Source organism: Misgurnus anguillicaudatus, chromosome 11 (genome assembly GCF_027580225.2).
Source record: "Misgurnus anguillicaudatus chromosome 11, ASM2758022v2, whole genome shotgun sequence".
NCBI classification, from domain to species: Eukaryota; Metazoa; Chordata; class Actinopteri; order Cypriniformes; family Cobitidae; genus Misgurnus; species Misgurnus anguillicaudatus.
Genome location: NC_073347.2, coordinates 26,512,627 through 26,532,803, shown reverse-complemented (window position 1 = coordinate 26,532,803; position 20,177 = coordinate 26,512,627). Strand labels below are relative to the sequence as shown.

General features: G+C 38.9%; 1 protein-coding gene across 1 annotated transcript; it reads left to right on the top strand.

Annotated features, from left to right (window-relative positions):
- The first annotated feature begins 507 nt into the window (after positions 1 to 507).
- ism1 (isthmin 1) lies at positions 508 to 19,816 on the top strand. Its single transcript, XM_055170589.2, has 6 exons — positions 508 to 1,636; positions 10,143 to 10,340; positions 13,349 to 13,616; positions 18,169 to 18,312; positions 18,398 to 18,487; positions 18,596 to 19,816. The coding sequence occupies exons 1-6, from the start codon at positions 1,499 to 1,501 to the stop codon at positions 19,111 to 19,113; spliced, it is 1,356 nt and encodes a 451-aa protein (XP_055026564.1). The 5' UTR covers positions 508 to 1,498; the 3' UTR covers positions 19,114 to 19,816.
- The last annotated feature ends 361 nt before the right edge of the window (positions 19,817 to 20,177 follow it).

The following is a 20,177-nucleotide window of genomic DNA, read 5'->3' as shown; positions in this document are numbered from 1 at the left end:
AGTGTTACATGGTTAAAAATTGTATACAGTTCATTAAATAGATTGAGTTGGTGTTATTTTGTTACCATTATTGCTATTTGGTTTCATGTACAGTAAAAGCCATGCTGTGGATGATGTTTTTTTATTTTATATAGTATTCAAAAATGGCAAACCAATGTCCGTCAATAGCAGACTCTCCTTGTGACAACTTGCCTCGTGCCTTGTGACAATATTTTCCCTCAAAAATCCATGTTTAAAAAAATCAATACCATTCTTTTCAAAGTAAAACTTTCACAAACAAATGTAAACTGGAAAAAAACATCCCTGATCTTCTCTGTATGGTTTCTAATATGTGTTTACTGTGCCACTTTGCATTCATATATGCCCTAAATATGTTTAAATTCCATTCTTACGGTATTCAACAGATCACAAAACAGAAGAAGCTCGCTCGCGAGTGTCCCGTAATGAGTGCGTTGTGTTGGATGGGGCACGAGAAGGGTTAAATCGGTAGGGAGGGGAGGTGACGGCAAACCAAAAGAAGAGGGGGTATATAAAAACACCAAAGGCTTCGTGGGCACGAGTCTGGCTGTGTTTGTGCTGGACTAAAAACACACAACGACAGAGGAGAACACACACGTCCTGAGCTGCGGTGTCGTGTATTATTTAACGGCACATTTTTACGCAGAAGGTGTGCGCGCGCGCGTGTGGATAGTCTTGCGCAAGACTCTCGCCAACTCCTGCAGAAGACAGAGCTCAGTTACAAACTCAAGAGAGAAAAAACTTTGGATCTTGAACACATTGGAGATGGGCTTCCAGTGACCGAGTCTTCATCTGTGAAGACGCACTGGCGTTTGGAGGATGCCAACGCGTTTTGCGCAACTCACCGGAGCGCAGCAATGTGTCCAAAGTTTTATAATGGAAGTGAAACAAGAGAAACCACGAGGACCTGAATCTGTTTGATTTGGAGGTTTAATTGCTTTTATTTTAAAGAAAAATGTTGCAGGGGCACTAAACTGCGCGATCTTGTGACAATTTATGTGCTTTACCTGCACACAGATGTGTGAAATGTGAACTTCTGATCTCATATAATTTTTGATATAGCTATAAAAGCATTTGCAAGAAGTAATGTAAAATCATTGGAATGGCACAAGGATTTGCCATTGAAGTTCATATTTGTGGGACTTCAAAATCAAGGTAATTCAAAATCGTCTTTTGGACACCAGTAAAGCATCCACGGGATTATTTAAATTTATTATATTTTAAAGACAATCACCCACCCAGGACCATATTGGTGGTTTGATCTGTGTTGTCTATCAAGCGTCGGGTAATTGGGAATCATTTCCAGGCGGTTACTCTTTCTCCTGTGAATATTGCTCTTCTGGACCCCGAGGTGGCTCCGTTGTGGTGTTGCGGCTCCTCGTCCGCGGCGGATCCGGAGATCGGAGTGTCTGCGGCGGCAGGAGGAGGCAACGGGACCCCGGCAGCTCCGCAGGGTCCTAAGAGCGCTCGGGTGAAGAGGATGGTGCGGCTGGCCGCGGAGCTTCTGTTGCTGCTGGGACTCTTGATATTGACTCTACACATCACTGTGTTGCGGAGCAGTCCGCTTCAACAGGGCAATGACACTGTGAGCTCAGTGAAGGACTCACAGGTGGAGAAGGTGAGTTTATTTTTACTTTATAAGTTTTAGAAAAGCATCCACATGGTCACCTTGCCTCCAACTGTTACATTTTTTACATTTTCATTAAAGGTACCTATAGCACACTTTTCAAAATTATAAAGAGGATTGTGTTAGAAGCACAAAAGGTTATGGGTTTGATTTCCAGGACCTACTACTGATGAAAAATGTGTAGCTTGAATGCTTTACATTCAACGTTTTGGATAAAAGCATCTTCCAAATGCATAAATGTAATTAAATGCTGGGTTGTTTGTTTCAACCCTTGGTTAGGCAAAAAATGTTTTTCAGGTTAATTTAAACCAACAGTTCCATATTTTATCCAACCATGATTTGAAACAACCAGTATTTTTAAGAGTAAAAGTTTTTTAAAAAGTTTTTCGCGTGAAATAACTTTTCAATCAAAGGTTCTTAAAATAACCATTTCTTTCTTAACTTTTTAACTGCATACTGCCAGAAAAAATGGTCCCTGGGTCTCAATGGGGCAGTATACACTTTGTACCTAAAGAGTTCCTAATAGTACCACAGATGTACACACCTGTACCAAAGAGTGCATTTTAGTACCTCAGAGGTATGTATAGGACCTTTTTAAAATGTACTGCCCCAGTGACAGCCATGGGACCATTTTTTGACCATTTCATTCTGACCACCGGCGGAACCAGTTTAATCCGCTTACCCGTTCACATACCCCGATAGTATTTATAGTATTTATATATATAAATATATATGTATCTCTCTCTCAAGGGTTTTTCCCCTCCTAGGAGTTTTCCCCCTGGACTAGCCAGGAGGGTTTTTCTCCTAGGGGTTTTTATCATCCCCTGAGTCCGCCACATTTGGCTTAACTTACTTCTCTACTGTATACGTTACATTAGCTTTTCTATGCTTTCCCTACATCTATTAATGTAAAGCTGCTTTGAAACAATTAACAATTGTGAAAAGCGCAATGTAAATAAAATTGAATTGAATCGAACAGTGTAGTGAGAATATGGGCTATGGGGAATCAACTTTAACAATCTCTGGATGTCATCATTATGTTTCATGTTTCATTAAGTCATCCATTGTTTTATAGTATAGTCAGGTTTGACATGAGGCACAGAGTTTAACTGAGCAGGGGTGTAGGATCAGCGATGGTCTTTTTCTCCAGTTGACTAGCTGCAGGCTATCGTTCATCAGTGCCATCCAAGCATCCTGTTAAAACTGCAGCTTTGCAGATAAACTCCAGGCAGATTGAGATATATAGATCCTGATGCCCAACATCAAACCTCATCTACAATGTCAAAACATAGTGAAGTGACTTTTAGGGCTGCAGAAAAGTTTCTGGGTTCGGCGTGTCCTTTGGAGCCATTAGCTCAGATAAAGAACTGCCTTTAATGAGTCTGTGCAGATTTCGGCTAAAAGCATATCTGTGCCATCTGTTTACCGAGCAAGTGTAATGCTCCCAGAGAAAAGGGGGTCAAGAAGGGTTTGAGATCAACAGGGCTTTGTTGGGAGCATTAAAAATGGTTGCGGTTGCCTTTTTGATGTATTTTTAGTATGACACCGAGATGCCTTTGTCAGCCTGCAAACATTGGCATAACACCGCGTGAATGTTATACGCATAGGTAGCGGTCGTGTACACTGTAAAAAATTTCTGTAGAAATTACAGTATTACTTGGTATAACTGGCAACTAGCTGCCAGTAACTTACTGTAGATTTTACATTTATGTTATTTACTGGCAACAGTTTGTTCAAAGTTAAATGAACATGAAACATTTTCAGTCTTTATTTTTTACTGTAAGTTACTGGCAACCAGCTGCATAATTACAGCAATTTTTTTTACAGTATACTTCACAAATGTGATAAAGCTGAACAGATTTTGACACCTTATGTCAAAAGTCAGGTTTGAAAATCTGGATCTCTTTTGGCCAAAAGAGCAGTCTGTTGAATGGTTTACTAGTGGCTAAGGGGAGTGAATGGATCTCAGTTGGGTCTTTAAAGGCAACCTGGAGGTCAAGTGTGTGGAGAGTTTGGTCACTGTCTTGGGACTGAATTCCCTCGGCTCAGGAGGACACGTTTATGACAGCTGTTGGAAATATGTCAGGAATGTACACTGAACGTGTCAGACATAACCAGGTATGAGAGGGCTTCTGACTTTAGTTTTGGGCACAGATGGACACAGAAGCACCTGAAAATCTTAAAACACATTTATCTGAGAAACATACACACAACCAATTGTAAAAACAAAGTTTGGCTTAGTAAGGAATGCAAATAGTTTGAAAATAAAAACAATTTGTATGAATTTTGTGTTCCTGTTGCTCAGCGGTAGAGCACTGTGTAAAAACTGCGCAAAAGGTTGTAGGTTTGATCCCAGTGAACAGACATTCTGGTAAAATTTAACCCTGTTATGCACTCAAAATCATCTTGGATAAAAAGGTCTGCCTAATACGTAAAATGAATAAAAACATATCAGGTTAAATGGATAGTTCACCCAAAAATGAAAATTCTGTCATCGGTTTCTAAAAAAACTGTTATGAGATTATAAAATATATATATATACACATATATACACACATATATACACATATATATATATATATATAAATATATGATGATATATATTTATGGTAATTTTGTGTTATTTATTACGTAAGTAATAATTGGCCACAAGCCATTTAATTATTCAAAAATAATGCACACCCAAGGTGGTAATGCGGCACAACGCATTATAATTTTATAAATATATATATATATATTCTGATGAGCACAAAGGAAGATATTTTGAGAAATGTTTGTAACCAAACTGTACGTGGACCCCATTCACTTCTATAGACCGTTTCAGCAGTAAAAACATAAACAAGCGGCTGTCGCGGTCCGCACGTAACTTCCGGTAAACTCCGCTAAGAATAAATCATAGATGTATATCTATGAGAATAAATAAAAACAAAGTTCTTTAAACGTAGTTTATTTATATAACAAGCAAAAAAACAACACATAGATAACCTAGGAAACCAAAACATTTGTTATTTTCGACGATGCATTTGTTCAAGAGATCAGTTTAGCAACTAGTTAGAACATTAAAAAAACAAACCGGAAGTAAAGTTCGGATCTAGACGTGTATCACGTGCGTCCGATGAAACCGTCTATAGTAAAAAAAGAATACTATGGAAGTGAATTGGGCCCACAAACTGTTTGGTTACAAACATTTCTCAAAATATCTTCCTCTGTGTTCATCAGAACAAAGAAATTTATACAAAAAAAAAAAATGTATAATGCGTCGTGCCGCATTACCACCCTGGGTGTGCATTATTTTTGAATAATTAAATGGCTTGTCGTCAATTATTCCTTACGTAATAAATAACACAAAATTACCATAAATATATATATATATTTTTTTATAAACTCACACCAGTCAGGACTGGTCCCTCATTTTAGCTTTTCATCCGCCAATTCGTAAAATTTGACCTACATGCCTACTTTTGTATGTATTTTGTTACATTCCTGCCCATGCAACAAGAAATGTCCTGTGTCAGAAAGCTAATTGTTACATTTCTTCATAAAGGTGTTGCATTGAAAAGCCTTTTGCGCTGTGTTCAGCCCTTGTTTCCTGTCCAGTCTTTGGGAAAGACCCCCTGAGAGCTTCCCAATTGAAAATGGTGTCATGCTTCTTAAGCAGAGGGAATGAAGAGGAAGTGTGGAGGAGGAAGTGGAGACAGAAATGTGCTGGTGGTGGGTGGTAGATTTGGGGAGGGTGACTTTCATTCATGTTTGCTTTTTTATGGTGGGAAGGTGTCAGATGTTTGTATGGTTTTGAAGAATGGTGTGGGACTTCTTACTTCTAGGAGTTGTGCTGTTGTCGGGAAAGCATTAGCGCACATTAGAGTTTACACTTCAAATGCCAAGTGGTCACATTCAGACTGCCTCCAAATCATGTTAAGTGACCCTGTGTATGACACTATTCACTTGATAGAGGTGTAAATGGGGCCTTAGATATTCCATAAGTTTTGGATGAAGCCCTGTCCATGTTGGTACCTCAAGTGAATTGCACTGCACACTACAGTAACCTATGGTGCAGTGTAATGCTCAGCCAGCCATGCAAAAATGGCTTGGGTGAAAGGGAGAGGGAGGGGGAAAAAGACAAAAGATTGATGGTGCTCTTTGATCTTATTGTCTAGCTCAGTATGCATGATTACAAGCTACTTATAGCTGTCCAATTGTGGAGTAATTGCCCCCTGTGTGCCTGTGTGACAGCGAACACATGCCTTGGCAGTCTTAAGGGAAAACAATTTCAACCCCCCTTGACAGGGAAATGTGTATTTTTCTGTCAGCAAGCAAAGCACACAACAATTTTGCAATACGGTCTTCGTTCTGTATAATTTCGGTTGCTCCATAGAAAAACAGTAACTGTATTAAAGAAGGCACAGCGTGCCCAAACTCTCTTTTGATCTAGATTAAGGGTGCGGTCGCAATTTTCGTTCCACTGACTTCCGTTCAAACACATGCAAATGCGTCAGACCGGAATTGCAAAAATTTCGCTGCGTTCCAAAGTTTAAGTTTGGTGAACTCTGAACTGCAAATTCGTATTACATGAAGGCATGCGATCGATATGTAGATGATCAGGTAGAGGAAAAGCTGAAAGAAAAAATGGATTGCACAATACTATTTTGTACAGTAATGATAAAAGCAACATTAATGGTGCAAGAATGTCAGAATCCATGATAATGCGAATTAAAAAACACTTTTTGAACATATCTGGTTGAAATTTTACATGTTGATTGTCTAGTGTAAGCAGGGCTTAAGACAGAAGTCAGGGTGACAGTCTAAAAAGTAAAATTTTACAACTATTACATTCCTAAAAACAACGTTATTTTGTGCATTTGGTGTAATACAATGTGTTTGCGAGGTTTATGGTTCAAAAAACACATTATTTTTCAAATACCGTACATTATTGTTGCTCCTCTATGATTGTCACTGAAACGTGTTCATTTTGCACTGAAACGCGAACTGGCCAGCTAACGACGTTGTGATTGGCCTGAATACCTTTGACGTTAGCCGGAAATGTTACGCTCCTTACCGTATTTGGAAGATTAGCTCCCAATGGAATGCTGACAGTAGCTAATATCATCTTTACTACCTTATCAATACAAGCCGAATCTGATCCAGAAACTGCAGATGACCAAGTTGATGGATCAACTTTGCCAGCGAGGCTTGAGCAGGACGTTACAGATTGGTAAGGATACTAAAACATAAAACCATGTCTGCATTTGTGATCGTAGAAACGACAAACAACAAGCACTACTCGGCACCTCTCAAAACCTGTGTTTGAGTCATGGTTTAGTCAGTAGTGACTTCTTTAAATCTGAAAACATAGACAATTTACAGGCTGTGAGTCAGAAGAGGGCGAAATTATGATAATGACTGTTGTGTCCATGTCAACAGGCCAAGGTAGTAAACTGTTGCCTACAATCCGTGTGTTTGTTGTAGACCAAAAAAAAAGCGATTTACGTCGGAGCTGATAACTATCGTCATCGTTTACTTTGGGATTTGTACCTTTGCATATTGTTAACATGTACTAATACACACACTTACCAACCAAATAGGTGCTCTTTAAGGTATATAGTTGATCAGTATGTGTGTTCTGTGAAAATCAAACCCATGACCTATGTGCCGCTAACGCAATGCTCTACCAATTGAGCTACAAAAAAATATATCGCTGTCTATAACATTATCTTTTAAAATTAAGTTTATTTTTTGAAAAATTTTACTTTTGCCCCCACTCTCCCCTATCTGCTACCACTGCAATAGTGTGGCCCTTTTGGATAACTGGGAAAAATCAACTTCTCTCCAACTTCTCTATATCACCATCGTTTTTCATAAGGCTCTTTGTGAAATGCATTATTGACCTTTAGGATGAATCTCAAACTGTGGAGCATTGATAAAGTGCTCCAGAACTCACAGAACATTAGTCTGTGTTTATATTATGAGGTGATAAGGAGCAATGTAGCACCTGTGGGTAATTGGGCCATCAGAGGTGAGATTGAGTGAGTGGAGCTGCTAATGTCTCTAATCTTTTCCAGTGTAAACAAACAGTACTGGGCTGAGCCAGATGAATCCAGTATCGTTTCCATTGATCTCTGTCTTTAAGGTCTTTTTCGTGAACATATGGCTGGGTAAAGGAGTGTTAAAGGCGTCTGGGTTTCAGTCGCACCTTTCAAGTGGAAAGAAAGAGATGGTAGTGGTTGAATATGAGTCAGGTTTTGTAAGGTTTAGAACATGAATTGTTGTCCGGGGGGTCTAACAATTCCATGAGCTAATTGTCTAGTTATACATACTTTATAAAACGGTTAGTTCCAATCCTTGATTCTGATTGGTCAATAGGTGTGCTTTATTCACAATAAAACACTGCTATGACCGCTTCACCCAACGGTTCTATTTAATATCACTGCGCCCTTAGCAACACCCTTAGCAACACATAAACATATAATGAGACAAAGTCTGAGAACAGTTTGTTGTTTTTATTTGAACTTTCATGTTGTTGTTTGCATTCAGGGACTATTTTTTCTAGCGGAAGGAATGCTTTTATTAATTTAACTTCATGAAAGTGGCACTAATATTTTTTTTACTTTAATATTGTGTGGTAACCGTTTTATAAAAGCAATAAGGTACTCGAGGCAAGTGATGTATCGTGAATAAGTAACGGCTGAAGGGGTTGCAGGCACTCCGCTTCGCGTCGTGCCTAACAACGCCCTTCAGCCGTTACTTATTCACGATACAGCACAGCCTCTCGTACCTTATTGCTTACATATAGAACAGTTTGAACCATCTAATATAGATGACCAGCTTGCTTCCATCTCTACCATACATAACTAGCTAGAAACATTTTTCATATTTCTAGAAAAATAGTGTATTACATAGTGTATTTACACTATGTAATACACTATTTTTCTAGAAATATGAAAAATAACTATGGTACTTCTGCAGTTAAAACCAAAACACCATAGTTAATATAATTAAACCATGGTTACAAAAATAACTATTGTTGTGCTATAAAAAAAAAATGGTTTTGCCACTTGTAATCAATACATTTAAAAACCATGGTTAATTTTCCTAAAGGCATTGAACCATGCATGCTTTACCTCAACCTTTTCCTGTCAGTGAGCTTTTATTCTTTTATAAAAGGTTACATACAGGTATGGTGCTTTTCCATGAGATAGCATGGCTCTGTGCGACTCGATACACCCTTTACGAAAATTAACCATGTTTGTTGTAAATTGATTACTGTTAGCAAAACCATGGTTTTACTACACTAAACATGGCTTAACTATGGTTTTAGAAAACTAGATTAACCATGTTTTTTTTAACTGTAGTAAAACCATAGTTATTTTTCATAAGGGCAGATACATTTTTGGGGGGTTCCCCTAAAAGGGACACTCCACTTTTTAAAAAAATATGCTCATTTTCCAGCTCCCCTAGAGTTAAACATTTAATTTTTACCGTTTTGGAATCCATTCAGCCGATCTCCGGGTCTGGCGCTAGCACTTTTAGCATAGCTTAGCATAATCCATAGAATCTGATTAGACCATTAGAATCGCGCTAAAAAATAACCAAAGAGTTTCAATATTTTTCCTATTTAAAACTTGACTCTTCTGTAGTTACATCGTGTACTAAGACCAACGGAAAATTAAAAGTTGCGATTTTCTATATATTACGTAGTGTCCAAAAATAGTCTACTGCTATTGAAAGTTACCAAGTGGAGTATATTCAGGCGCTGCATAATATCATTGTGCCTGCTGCAGCCATAGTACGGCAGCAAAGTCCTTGATTATTAAACCAGAATGAGAGTATAGTTCCTAACCATATTTGCCTAGAAAATCGCAACTTTTAATTTTCCATCAGGCTTAGTACACGATATAACTACAGAGGAGTCAAGTTTTAAGCAGAAAAAATATTGAAACTTTTTGGTTATGAAATTGAAACTGAATGGATTCCAAAACAGTAAAAATCAAATGTTTAACTCTAGGGGAGCTAGAAAATTAGCATATTTTCCAAAAAAGTGGAGTGTTCCTTTAAACAGTACCTAGCACCTGATATTGTTTTAGTAGCACCTTGGTTAAGGATCCAAGCGAGCCATACTGATACTAAAATGTGACGTGTAAACTGTGCAGGTCAATGATTGGTCAGAGAGAATCGTCGCTACTAGCGTCATTGCTAAATGCAAGATTAGCTTACCCTCGTGCGCCGTTGAGCAAACCAAGTGATGTCTTCATCTGTGCTTTGTTGTACAAGTACCAAAACTCCCTTTTAGCTGTGAAAAACATCCACTGCTTAAAACGGGAGTTTGGGAAAGTGTTTGGAAAACCCTCCAAAAGTGTGCTGTACCGAGCCGTTCTATGTGATGGAAAAGCACCAAAAACTTCCTGCATAATTTATCTTTTTCAGAATAAATCAAGACATAAAATTGACTGTTTGGCAACTGTCTAATATTTTATGTTGTTTCAATTGTTGTTTAACACAGAATAATGTCAATGCAGAAAGCAGTTCTGGGACCAGACAGTCCAGAGTGGCTCACAGTTCAGCATCTCAACCATGGGTACAGAGTCATGTAACAGGAGGCAGCTTGCAGAGAGACGGCCCGGGAGCTTTTCTGCTGGACCTGCAGAACTTTCCTGATCTTTCCAAAGCTGACATAAATAAACAGAACCCTAATATACAGGTATGAACGAATGCTCTCCTATTATGCAGTGGTCACACTAGACTTTAAGCATTTCAGCTAAATTTCTACACAGATCCTTGCAGCAACAATATGTGACATCAAGTCGTTTTTTATTCAAACAAGCATTAACGCTTCCCATTCACTTTTAATAGATGACGTCATGCGTTGCCGAACTGAATTGTGGATCCGTCTGCAACACGTCAGTGCCGTTGCTCGCGGCAGAAGTTGAACATTTCTCAACTTTTCAAGTAGCAACGCGTGCGTCACCCAATCAGATCGCCTTATGCAAATAACCTAGGCAGAGCCACCCAATTACGTTTATGGAAGACTAGAGCATGTGTTACGACCACTGTGATTGGCTGTTGGCCACGCTTCAGACAAGCCTTCCGTCAAGCGTTAACGCTTTCGCCCCGTGTGAATGTACCGTTATGGTTGCTTTTATTATTATTTCACAAAATAGGATTGTGCGCTTCTGTTTTTCCTCACGGCACGCTTTTATGTATCGATTATCTATTTGTCAACCTTGCCTTCACATGATATGAATTTGCAGGTTCAAAGTTCACCAAAGTTAAACATTAGAGAAGCAGCGAAATGTGAAACTCGTATTTCCGGTCTGATGCAGTCAATTAAATGAAAAGTGCAGTGTGACCGCAGCTTCGAAAACCTTGTTTTTTTGTAGGGTTTACACCTGGTGTTACCACTTTTGGGGTCTGATTGAATGGAAGGGTCTGATAAGTAAATTAATCACTGTTACTGCATGTTGCGAAAAATGTTACAAAAGTATGCAACTGCATTGAAATTTTAATGCAGATACATAGACAAACGCAAAGAGTTTTAAAGGAGACATGGCTGACCAACTCCACAATAAAGCCAAATGTTGACACACACCCACACAAGTGGCAATAAGCCCTGTTGCACATCAGCACCTCTATTCAAGTCTTTGGTCCCCACATTTTATTTTACTCACACATATGCATACACACAATTCAAACAACACTTCAATAACATCCACCTGCCAGCTAACACACTGGGCTCGGTCCACATCAGAAGCAAAAGCCTGGGAATCATATCCAAAAAATCCCAGAGTAGATAAAAAGTATCAATGTCCAAAGATGGAAGGGAGCAAGTCAATGAGTGAATGTGTGTGAGGGGGTTTAAGGGGGCATGGGTATCTTTGATCCAAGGCATCATCTGGCTTTCATGGTCTTAAAGAGGCTGAGAGGCCCTTTGAACTTGATGTTTAGGTGGATAGAGCGGGCAAGAGAGAGAGAGGGCTTGAAGAGGGAAAGCCCGCCCCCATGCCCCAATCTGCGAGGCACATGTTGCTTGTGATGTGTTTGGATGGGGTGGGGGTGTCACTGCAAGCTCTCAGAGTGAGCTGTGGACCATGACCTAAACCGAGATCCATCTGGACCCTCCACCAGATCACACATTGCCCCTCACAAAGCCATCTCACAGTACAACAAACACACTTCATCTGTATGATTATTTTTAACATGTGCAAATAAATAAATACGATTTAAAAATGAAAAGGATTGATGCAGGATTTGTAATTTCGGCATTCTGCGTGAAATTACTGTTTATTGTGATAGTAATACAGTACAGTGACGGTGGTATTCAGATGGTATTCAGGCGACTTCAAACTATGCATTTTACCAGTATGTGTGTTGGCTGCATTCTTCTGAATGTTGGGGTGCACGTGGCAAAAACTAATGCGGGGTTAGTTGTAACATGGACTGTTTACATTGTTGCACAAGGTTGAGCATTTTGGTTTCCCGATATTTTTTTCACGCTACCAAAAGACGATCTCCCGTACATTTTTGGAAATGTATAATGTTTTTCCAGAGAGTTATTGATGAACGAGTGTTTTGGTGGCATGTAAGTAAATTTTTTTATCATATGTTTTTTTTTTCGGTTTCTAAGTTGGGTGTGTAAGATACCAAATCCAATGTTATGTCATATTAATCAGTGTCTTGTTGACTAAAACATAGCATCGTTTTGAAATATGTCTGCAGCTCTTAGAAACTTTTTTGGTGGGCTTGTAAATATTTTGACCCAGCGGGGTTAATTGTAACGCTGTGTTATAACTAACCCCTCAGCACTTACAATATGAAAACCGCTAACGTTAGCGTAATTCTTGCCGTTGTTTTAAATAGGCTAACTACACACGAATGATTGCTGGCTGCCAACAAAATAAATGTGCCTGTCTTATCAAAAATTGTGTCTCAAATTTATTTTTGTTCATATCATTAATATTGATTAAATAAGGTCACGTCAAATATTAAAATCATAATGAAATGAATGGCTAAAATCAGACTTTGATCCTCATTATCTCAGAATTTGATAAGGGGTTATTACAGACTGAGTCACATATAAAAATGATTTGTCATAATTGTGTTGCTTTTTCTCACATTTGTATCCATTTATAATTGAACTATTGTTAGAAAAGGGCTGAATGAATGAATACAGTGTGAATACTTGTCTATTATAGGCAGATATATAAACAATATCCACTTCAAGTATATACAAAATAGTATTGAAATATTTGCCTGCAAACTTAATTTTTAGCAAGTGTTACAACTAACCCCCTGTCTGTTACAATTAACCCCACCTATGGGGTAAGTTGTAACGTTTGCACTTCTGTCACATTTGGTGTAAAAAAGTACTAGAAACCAACTTAAAATGTTCATTTGTAGCAGAGATGTGTGTGTTGCTTGTGTACAAATATAATTAATCAATCTCAAATATTTTTTGAATGATTGAGCCAAAACCAAAAAGCGTTAGGTTGTGCCCCGCTCTCCCCTACTGAATGTGGAGTGCGAGTCATAGTAAGATTTCATTATATAATTAAAAATAATTTATGCACCAATATGAATTTTTTTACAAGATGAAAGGGGTCGAACCCAAGACCTTTTTAATGCAATGCAATACAATTGAGCTACAGGAGCACAATGTTATACTTCATAACAGCAAAAATAACAATTATCTTCTCCTTCTTGTCTTCTTAGGTTACCATAGAAGTGGTGGACAGTCTGGAAGGTTCAGAGCCAGAAAAAGGAATGCGTAAAGAAAACAAACCAGGCTGGGCAGCCACGAACTGGAGGAACTGGTGGCAACGTTCTTCTTCCTCATCCTCCGCGTCGACCCCAAAGGGGCCGGATGAACAGGATTACCCCTACGAGAGCAAAACAGAAGATAGCAACTTCCTCAAGCCGCTTGGAGACTGGGAACGGAGAGGAGCTGCCGGCACAGGGAGCAGAACCCAAACAGAATATGGTACGTTACGGCACACCTCCAGTTAACATCTTTGCACACTCCATAGTCCTAAATTCTTGTTAAACATTAGAAATGGTTTGAGCTGTCACTATAACAGAAGAAGAGCATCTTTAAGAGTTTGTCATTGTATATTTTGCACTTGTAAGGGACAGATGTCTGTGTGGCGTAGTGTAGGAATGAGAGAATCCAGAGCATCTGTTGCTTGTAGACTAAAACCTCTCCTTCTCTCATTTCTGAATATGTGTAACCGCCAGAGATCAGACTTCCTGTCAAACACATTCTTACCCTGTCATCACTCGCTTAAACCCTTTATGCCTTAGAGGAATTGTCTTTGATCAATGCATTACGGTGATACCAGACCCAAATACTGAGTATTTTCTGTGGCCATTCTTCATGACCAACACAAGTTGTATGGTTTTGCCTTAAGTGTTGTTGATTGGCATATTAGTTCGCATTAGTGGTGTGTTCATGTAACTCTGGGTCGTGTGGGTTTCAAACATGTTGTTGCCTGTGTGTTGGGCTGCACTCGACTGTGACCGTGTGGTTTGTAGGCACCGAGCTGGTGACGGGGCTTTTAAAAGCAAAATCTTTTTTTTCATGAGGAGAAATGGATATAGATTGTGGTCAGACGGATTGTCTAACCACAATATATACATTCCTATATGGTTATACTAAGTTATATAAATGAGGAGCTTGAATGCAAAAGCCTCTATGACAATAATGATATTAACCGAATGCTCTTAGCACATATTATACAACAGTTCTTTCTGGTTCTCGAATCTGATTGGCTAAGAGCTATGCGATATTGTGCTGATAACGGCACTGTAACCGCTTCACCTTTCGTATCATTCCGCCACCTAGTGAATGGAGGTCCTAAACAGGCTCATCTCTGAATGGAAAAACACAGACGCCCTGTTTTGAATCACTCTCCGTGTGTCTCATTAGTTCACTAGCTCATAAATCAGTCTGTGAATCCCCAATCGGAAGTTATTATTCCGTCAAAGATCAGCGCTCTTGGATGTTACGTTGAAGTTAATGGGAGTAATGCCTTGTCACATCGTGTGGACGATTAACACTTGGAAAGAGGAATATAAACACTCGTTTTTTTTCTGGAGCTATATCTCTTATCAGAACGCGAAAACACCGTGGAACTGCAGGTAAGCACCGCAGCTTTTAATTATGGACATTGATCATTTAACTTACTTTATCGTGACGTGACTATTAAAACATGTTATGAGATATCGCCACTGATATATTTATAAGCAGCATGCAAAAACATCTCTCTGACACTTATAAAAAAACGTTTTATATAGTACTGACAAGAACAAAGTTTAATAATAATAATCGAGTGCTCGTATCGCGTTAAGAATAAATGAGAAAGCAATAGTAACGTTATACAAGTATAGTTTTATTAACTTTTACCTCGCGCCAAAACAATAACAAGTAATAGTTTTATCATGACACCAAATACTGCTGATTTGATCTCATTTTGACGATCATAAACAACCAAGGCCAACATGAGAGCCAGGGAATCCCTGTCAGAGATGTAGCCCAGAGAGGGCGGTGGTCAGCAGGGCGAGTGAACACTGACGTCCGCTCATGCTTTGGTTCTCATTCGTACCGAATCTCACTAAGCAAACGTTTAAACAGGCGCTATCTTTACTAATCGACTGCAGATTTAAATATAATACATATACATTCTCGACTGAACTAATCTTAAAACTACACTTTGTGACCAAGAAACGGTAATATAAAGTAACAGCTTTTCTGTCCATTGAGTTATTATGAGATTCAAAGCAGCCGAAAGTGTTACCTGTCATTCTGGCCTCCCTCAAATCCGTGGCAGAAGAAGTAGTTCTCAAACAAAGAGGCTTTTAAAATAACTCCGTTGTTGTTTTCTAGTTTTCGTTTTTCAAACGTGTGCCGTCGAACTGTTGTATAAAAGCAATATCGCTCTCGGAGTCGTGATGATATAGAGCTGTATCGCACTCCTACTCGAGCGATATTGCTTAAGTATATTTTATTTTCATCAAATATTTTCACTTCAAATCTGCTAAGAGGAAAACACAGAGCGCCGAGGTTGAAGTGCTGCAAACTAAGTGCTCTTCCGCCATACAATATAGTTCTCATTTTTACCCGCTTAAAAAAATCGCCACGTTTTATTTTACTGCTCATGTGACAGTCTTTAAATAGGGAAAACATGAAAGTGTTTGGTGGCTTCTAAATTCATCCCTGTTTGGATCCTAAGGAATGAATGGGGCTAGGCTAAATGCTAACATTCACAACACGCTGTAAAAAGATTAAGTAAACGCATTAAAAAATATATAGGTATGTATTATTTTGTCTAAGCTGAGGTAAGAACATAGTAAAATAATGAAAAACGGTGGTTTATTCCTCAGGCCATTCAGAAATACTGCTTTGTTGGCAGAATCGGTTAAATGCCACAATGAGTCCTCTAAGTACACGAAGATTAATTTGATGGAATATGGTGTGTGAAACGACCGTTGTTTACATTTAGACTTGGTTACCTTTGAGTACTTGGGCCTGAATACAAACGCAATGTGGCAGTGACATGGATCACAGCTCGCCTTAATGTGTGGTTCAGTTTCTCTTTTTTCATTCGGAGTCTGACATTCATTATTTGCAATGTTTCTAAATTGCAAAAAATGACTTTTTTATTTAGTTTTCTGTCTTGATTTCAGTAGCAATATCTAAACATTCTTAAAGGTGCAGTGTGTAGACTTTAGCGGCATCTAGTGGTGAGGATGCGAATTGCAACCAACGGCTCAGTCCACTGCTCACCCCTCGCTTTTGAAACACATAGAGAAGCTATGGTAGCCGCCACCGGACAAACATGTAATCGTCGGAGACAACTTTGTAAAAAAAATTCCATTAAGAGCTTCTGTAGAAAAATGGCGACACAAAATTGCTACTTCCATGTAAGGGGACCCTCTGTGTATGTAGATAAAAAGGTCTCGTTCTAAGGTAATAAACACATAACTGTTCATTATGATAATATACTTTTGTATATTATTTTGCATTTCTGTCAAGAGATCCTTCTAAAAATGACACACGGCACCTTTAAATAAAGATGCATTTTCTTGATAAGCAAAATGACATAAGAAAATAAGTCAAGTTTTTAGACAAACAATATAAAATGTAAGTAAATTTGTAAATTAAAAAAAAACTGCCAAAGGGGTAAAAAACTCTAAATAAGTTAACTTTTTTCTTAAACACTAAATTCAAGAAAACAATTCTTACCCCATTGGCAGATTATTTGCTTGTTTTAAGCACAAATTCACTTAAAGGGGTCATATTATGAGATTTTTTTAAAGATGCAAAATAAATCTTTGGTGTCCCCAGAGTCCGTATGTGAAGTTTAAGCTCAAAATACCTCACAGATAATTTATTATAGCATGTTAAAATTGCCACTTTGTAGATGCAAGCAAAAATGAGCTGATGACATGCAAACACTGATGACAGTGATAGTTGTGCTATTATTGTAAAAAGATCCCCTTCTGACATCACAAGGGGAGCCAAATTTCAATGAGCTATTTTTTGACATGCTTGCAAAGAAAGGTTTACCAAAACTAAGGTACTGGGTTGATTTTTTTTCCCATTTTCTAGGTTGATAAAAGCACTGGGGACCCAATTATAGCACTTAAACATGGAAAAAGTCAGATTTTCATGATATGTCCCCTTTATATTTTTTTATTTAAACCTAGACTTATTTTTTTAGGTAATTTTGCCCATCAAGAAAATGCATTTTGTTTTAAGAATTTTTAGATATTTCTACTAAAAACAAAAAAACACTAGATAAAAAGTATTTTTTTCAGTGTAGCATTTTTAGTGATTTTGCAATGGTTTACTGTCTTGTCCAAAGAAGTGATTTTTTTTTGGAGTGGAGGTTTTTGCCAAAGCTTGCATGCACTTAGAGGGTTTTGTAGCTAGATACCGTCACATTTGTTAAATACCAATGAAATGCCTAAAGTGACATTTGTAAAAAAAATAAGGCATTTCTGTTACTGGCTTCATTGCCATTAAAGTGAAATTACTAAGCTTAAGCATATGAACCTGATTAAAAAATGCTCAATTACCAGAAACATGTCAGAAGCACTTAGAGGGTTTTGCATCTGAACTCCTCATATATACATGTAACCACATATTTAGAATTGAAAAATTCCAATCAAATATTTCACATATTTGTGAGAATACACTACCTCTCCCAAATTGTCATTGGTGTTTGACGTTTAATAAAGTAACCGTTGTACTCATTGAATGACAGGTTGAGTTGTTTAAAAAAGTAGCTGGAAGTCGGCATAAGTATTAAGTCCTGGCTCATTCCCATGTGGATCAGCCAATTAGAGAGGTATGCTAATAGTACAGCCAGCGGATGGGGTTTGTGTGCCTCAGGTATCCGAAACATACGGTCTGAATCAGATTTACACAGTGGGACAAATGGAGCTATGAACACAACTCGTGCCCGAGCACCATCAATTTCAAACTGTCAGTGGCTGTGAATTTTGATTCTTTATTATTTTGGCTCTGACAGACTACATAGACGGGGACGGTGACTGGAGTGGTTGGTCGCCGTGCAGTGTGACCTGTGGAAATGGCAACCAGAAGCGGACCCGGTCGTGTGGCTATGCCTGCACCGCCACGGAGTCGCGGACGTGTGACATGCCCAACTGTCCAGGTGAGACTGGTTATAAAAGCAAACTCTTTGTAAATTACACATGGCATATGTGCTGGTTCTTAGTTGACTGCTTGTGTTTATGCAGGGATTGAAGATGCCTTCAAGACAGCTGCGACAGAAGTCAGTCTGCTGGCCGGCACAGAGGAGTTTAATGCAACAGAGCTCTTCGGAGTGGGTGAGTTGGGATTTTTTAATTTAACATCACCATAATCCATAACCTTTCACGCTGCACATATTTACATGAACCTTAAAACTGATGATTCTGATGTTGACTACTCTTCAGATACCGACAGTTGCGAGCGCTGGATGAATTGCAAGAGCGAGTTCCTCAAAAAATACATGAGCAAAGTGGCCAGCGACCTACCCAGCTGCCCCTGCTTTTACCCAACCGAGGTGGCCTACAGTACAGCAGACGTCCACGATGCCATCACAAGACGTAACTTCCGTTGGAAGGACGCCAGCGGGCCGAAGGAAAAACTGGAGATCTACAAACCCACCGCGCGCTACTGCATCCGCTCCATGCTCACGCTGGAATCCACCACGCTGGCCGCCCAGCACTGCTGCTATGACGACAGCATGAAGCTCATCACCCGCGGCAAAGGAGCCGGAACGCCAAACCTCATCAGCACGGAGTTCTCTGCTGACCTGCACTACAAGGTGGACATCCTGCCGTGGATCATCTGCAAAGGCGACTGGAGTCGCTACAACCAGGCTCGACCTCCAAATAATGGCCAAAAATGTGCAGAGAACCCCCAGGATGAGGACTACTACAAACAGTTTGAGGAGGCCAGAGAGTTCTGAGTCGAGGATGTTGGACATACTGTGAAACTTTTGAACTTTTTGTACGGATTGAGCAGAACAAAGTATTACTGCACACAATGGGAAACAGTGGCTGTGTGTTTGGACTTTCAACACAGCGGAGCGAAATTTCTGGCTCTTTGGTTTGAAAGTGAAAAAATAATAACACCCAAGATAATAACCACATAACTCTTCATGGTTCTTTTTGTATAACATCTATATGACTTGGGTTATCTAGACATATTTGGCATCTGCTTAATTTTGCTATGAGGAATTAAAGGGAAATAATCTATTTCATAAAGGGATACCATGTCAGGAATCACCATGCTACATTTTAACCTCCACTTTACAAAACAAAAACAATCGAGTTTTGCATGCTTGTATTATTCCCAAAATGTGGTCGGTAACCCTCTCTTCTCAGGATCTTTGGATAGCTATTGGGTATTATTAGTATATTGGTTAATGTGCAGGTTCCCATGTACACAAGCATACATATCTAGCTGGTATGAACAGAATTCATACAGCATATAATGTCCTGTTGTATCCCTTAAATGTTTTGGTGACAAACAGTGAAGTCGATCCCTGCATTATCTTTACAAAGTATTTATTGAGTCATAGTTATGTGTCAGGATTTATAAAGAGAATTTGTGCATAGAGATGTATGGACACATTTTGAGTGATAAATAAATAAATAGGTCACATTAAACATCAAATGTGCAAATGGTTTCCATCTCATATAGGAATTGCTGAGGTCAAAGGGTCTTTCACCTTGGCTGGCGTTCGAATACGATCCATCTTCACATAATAAACTCTTCCAAACACTTTAAGCCATTCCACAAGACTCCTATTAGCTAGTTTCCATCCCATCCAGAAACTGACCTAAGCTCTGCTTTTGATGTCTGATGCAAAATGCTCTTCCCCCCTTAAACAGGGCTCAAATTCTTTTTTTTTTTTGCAAGCGTGCTCATATTCTCAAATTCCTCAGTAATTTCTCCAACCATGATCGTGCAATCACATGAATAGTGGGATTCTTTTAGGGGCAACACAGAAACCTCAGAACGTCTCTT

What these genes read in the sequence shown, in the direction of transcription:
- ism1 (XM_055170589.2), top strand. Translation starts at nt 1,499, where the DNA reads ATGGTGCGGCTGGCCGCGGAGCTTCTGTTGCTGCTGGGACTCTTGATA. An exon ending in AACAGAACCCTAATATACAG is followed by an intron (nt 10,341 to 13,348) that starts GTATGAACGAAT and finishes TTGTCTTCTTAG; the next exon opens with GTTACCATAGAAGTGGTGGA. An exon ending in CAGAACCCAAACAGAATATG is followed by an intron (nt 13,617 to 18,168) that starts GTACGTTACGGC and finishes TGGCTCTGACAG; the next exon opens with ACTACATAGACGGGGACGGT.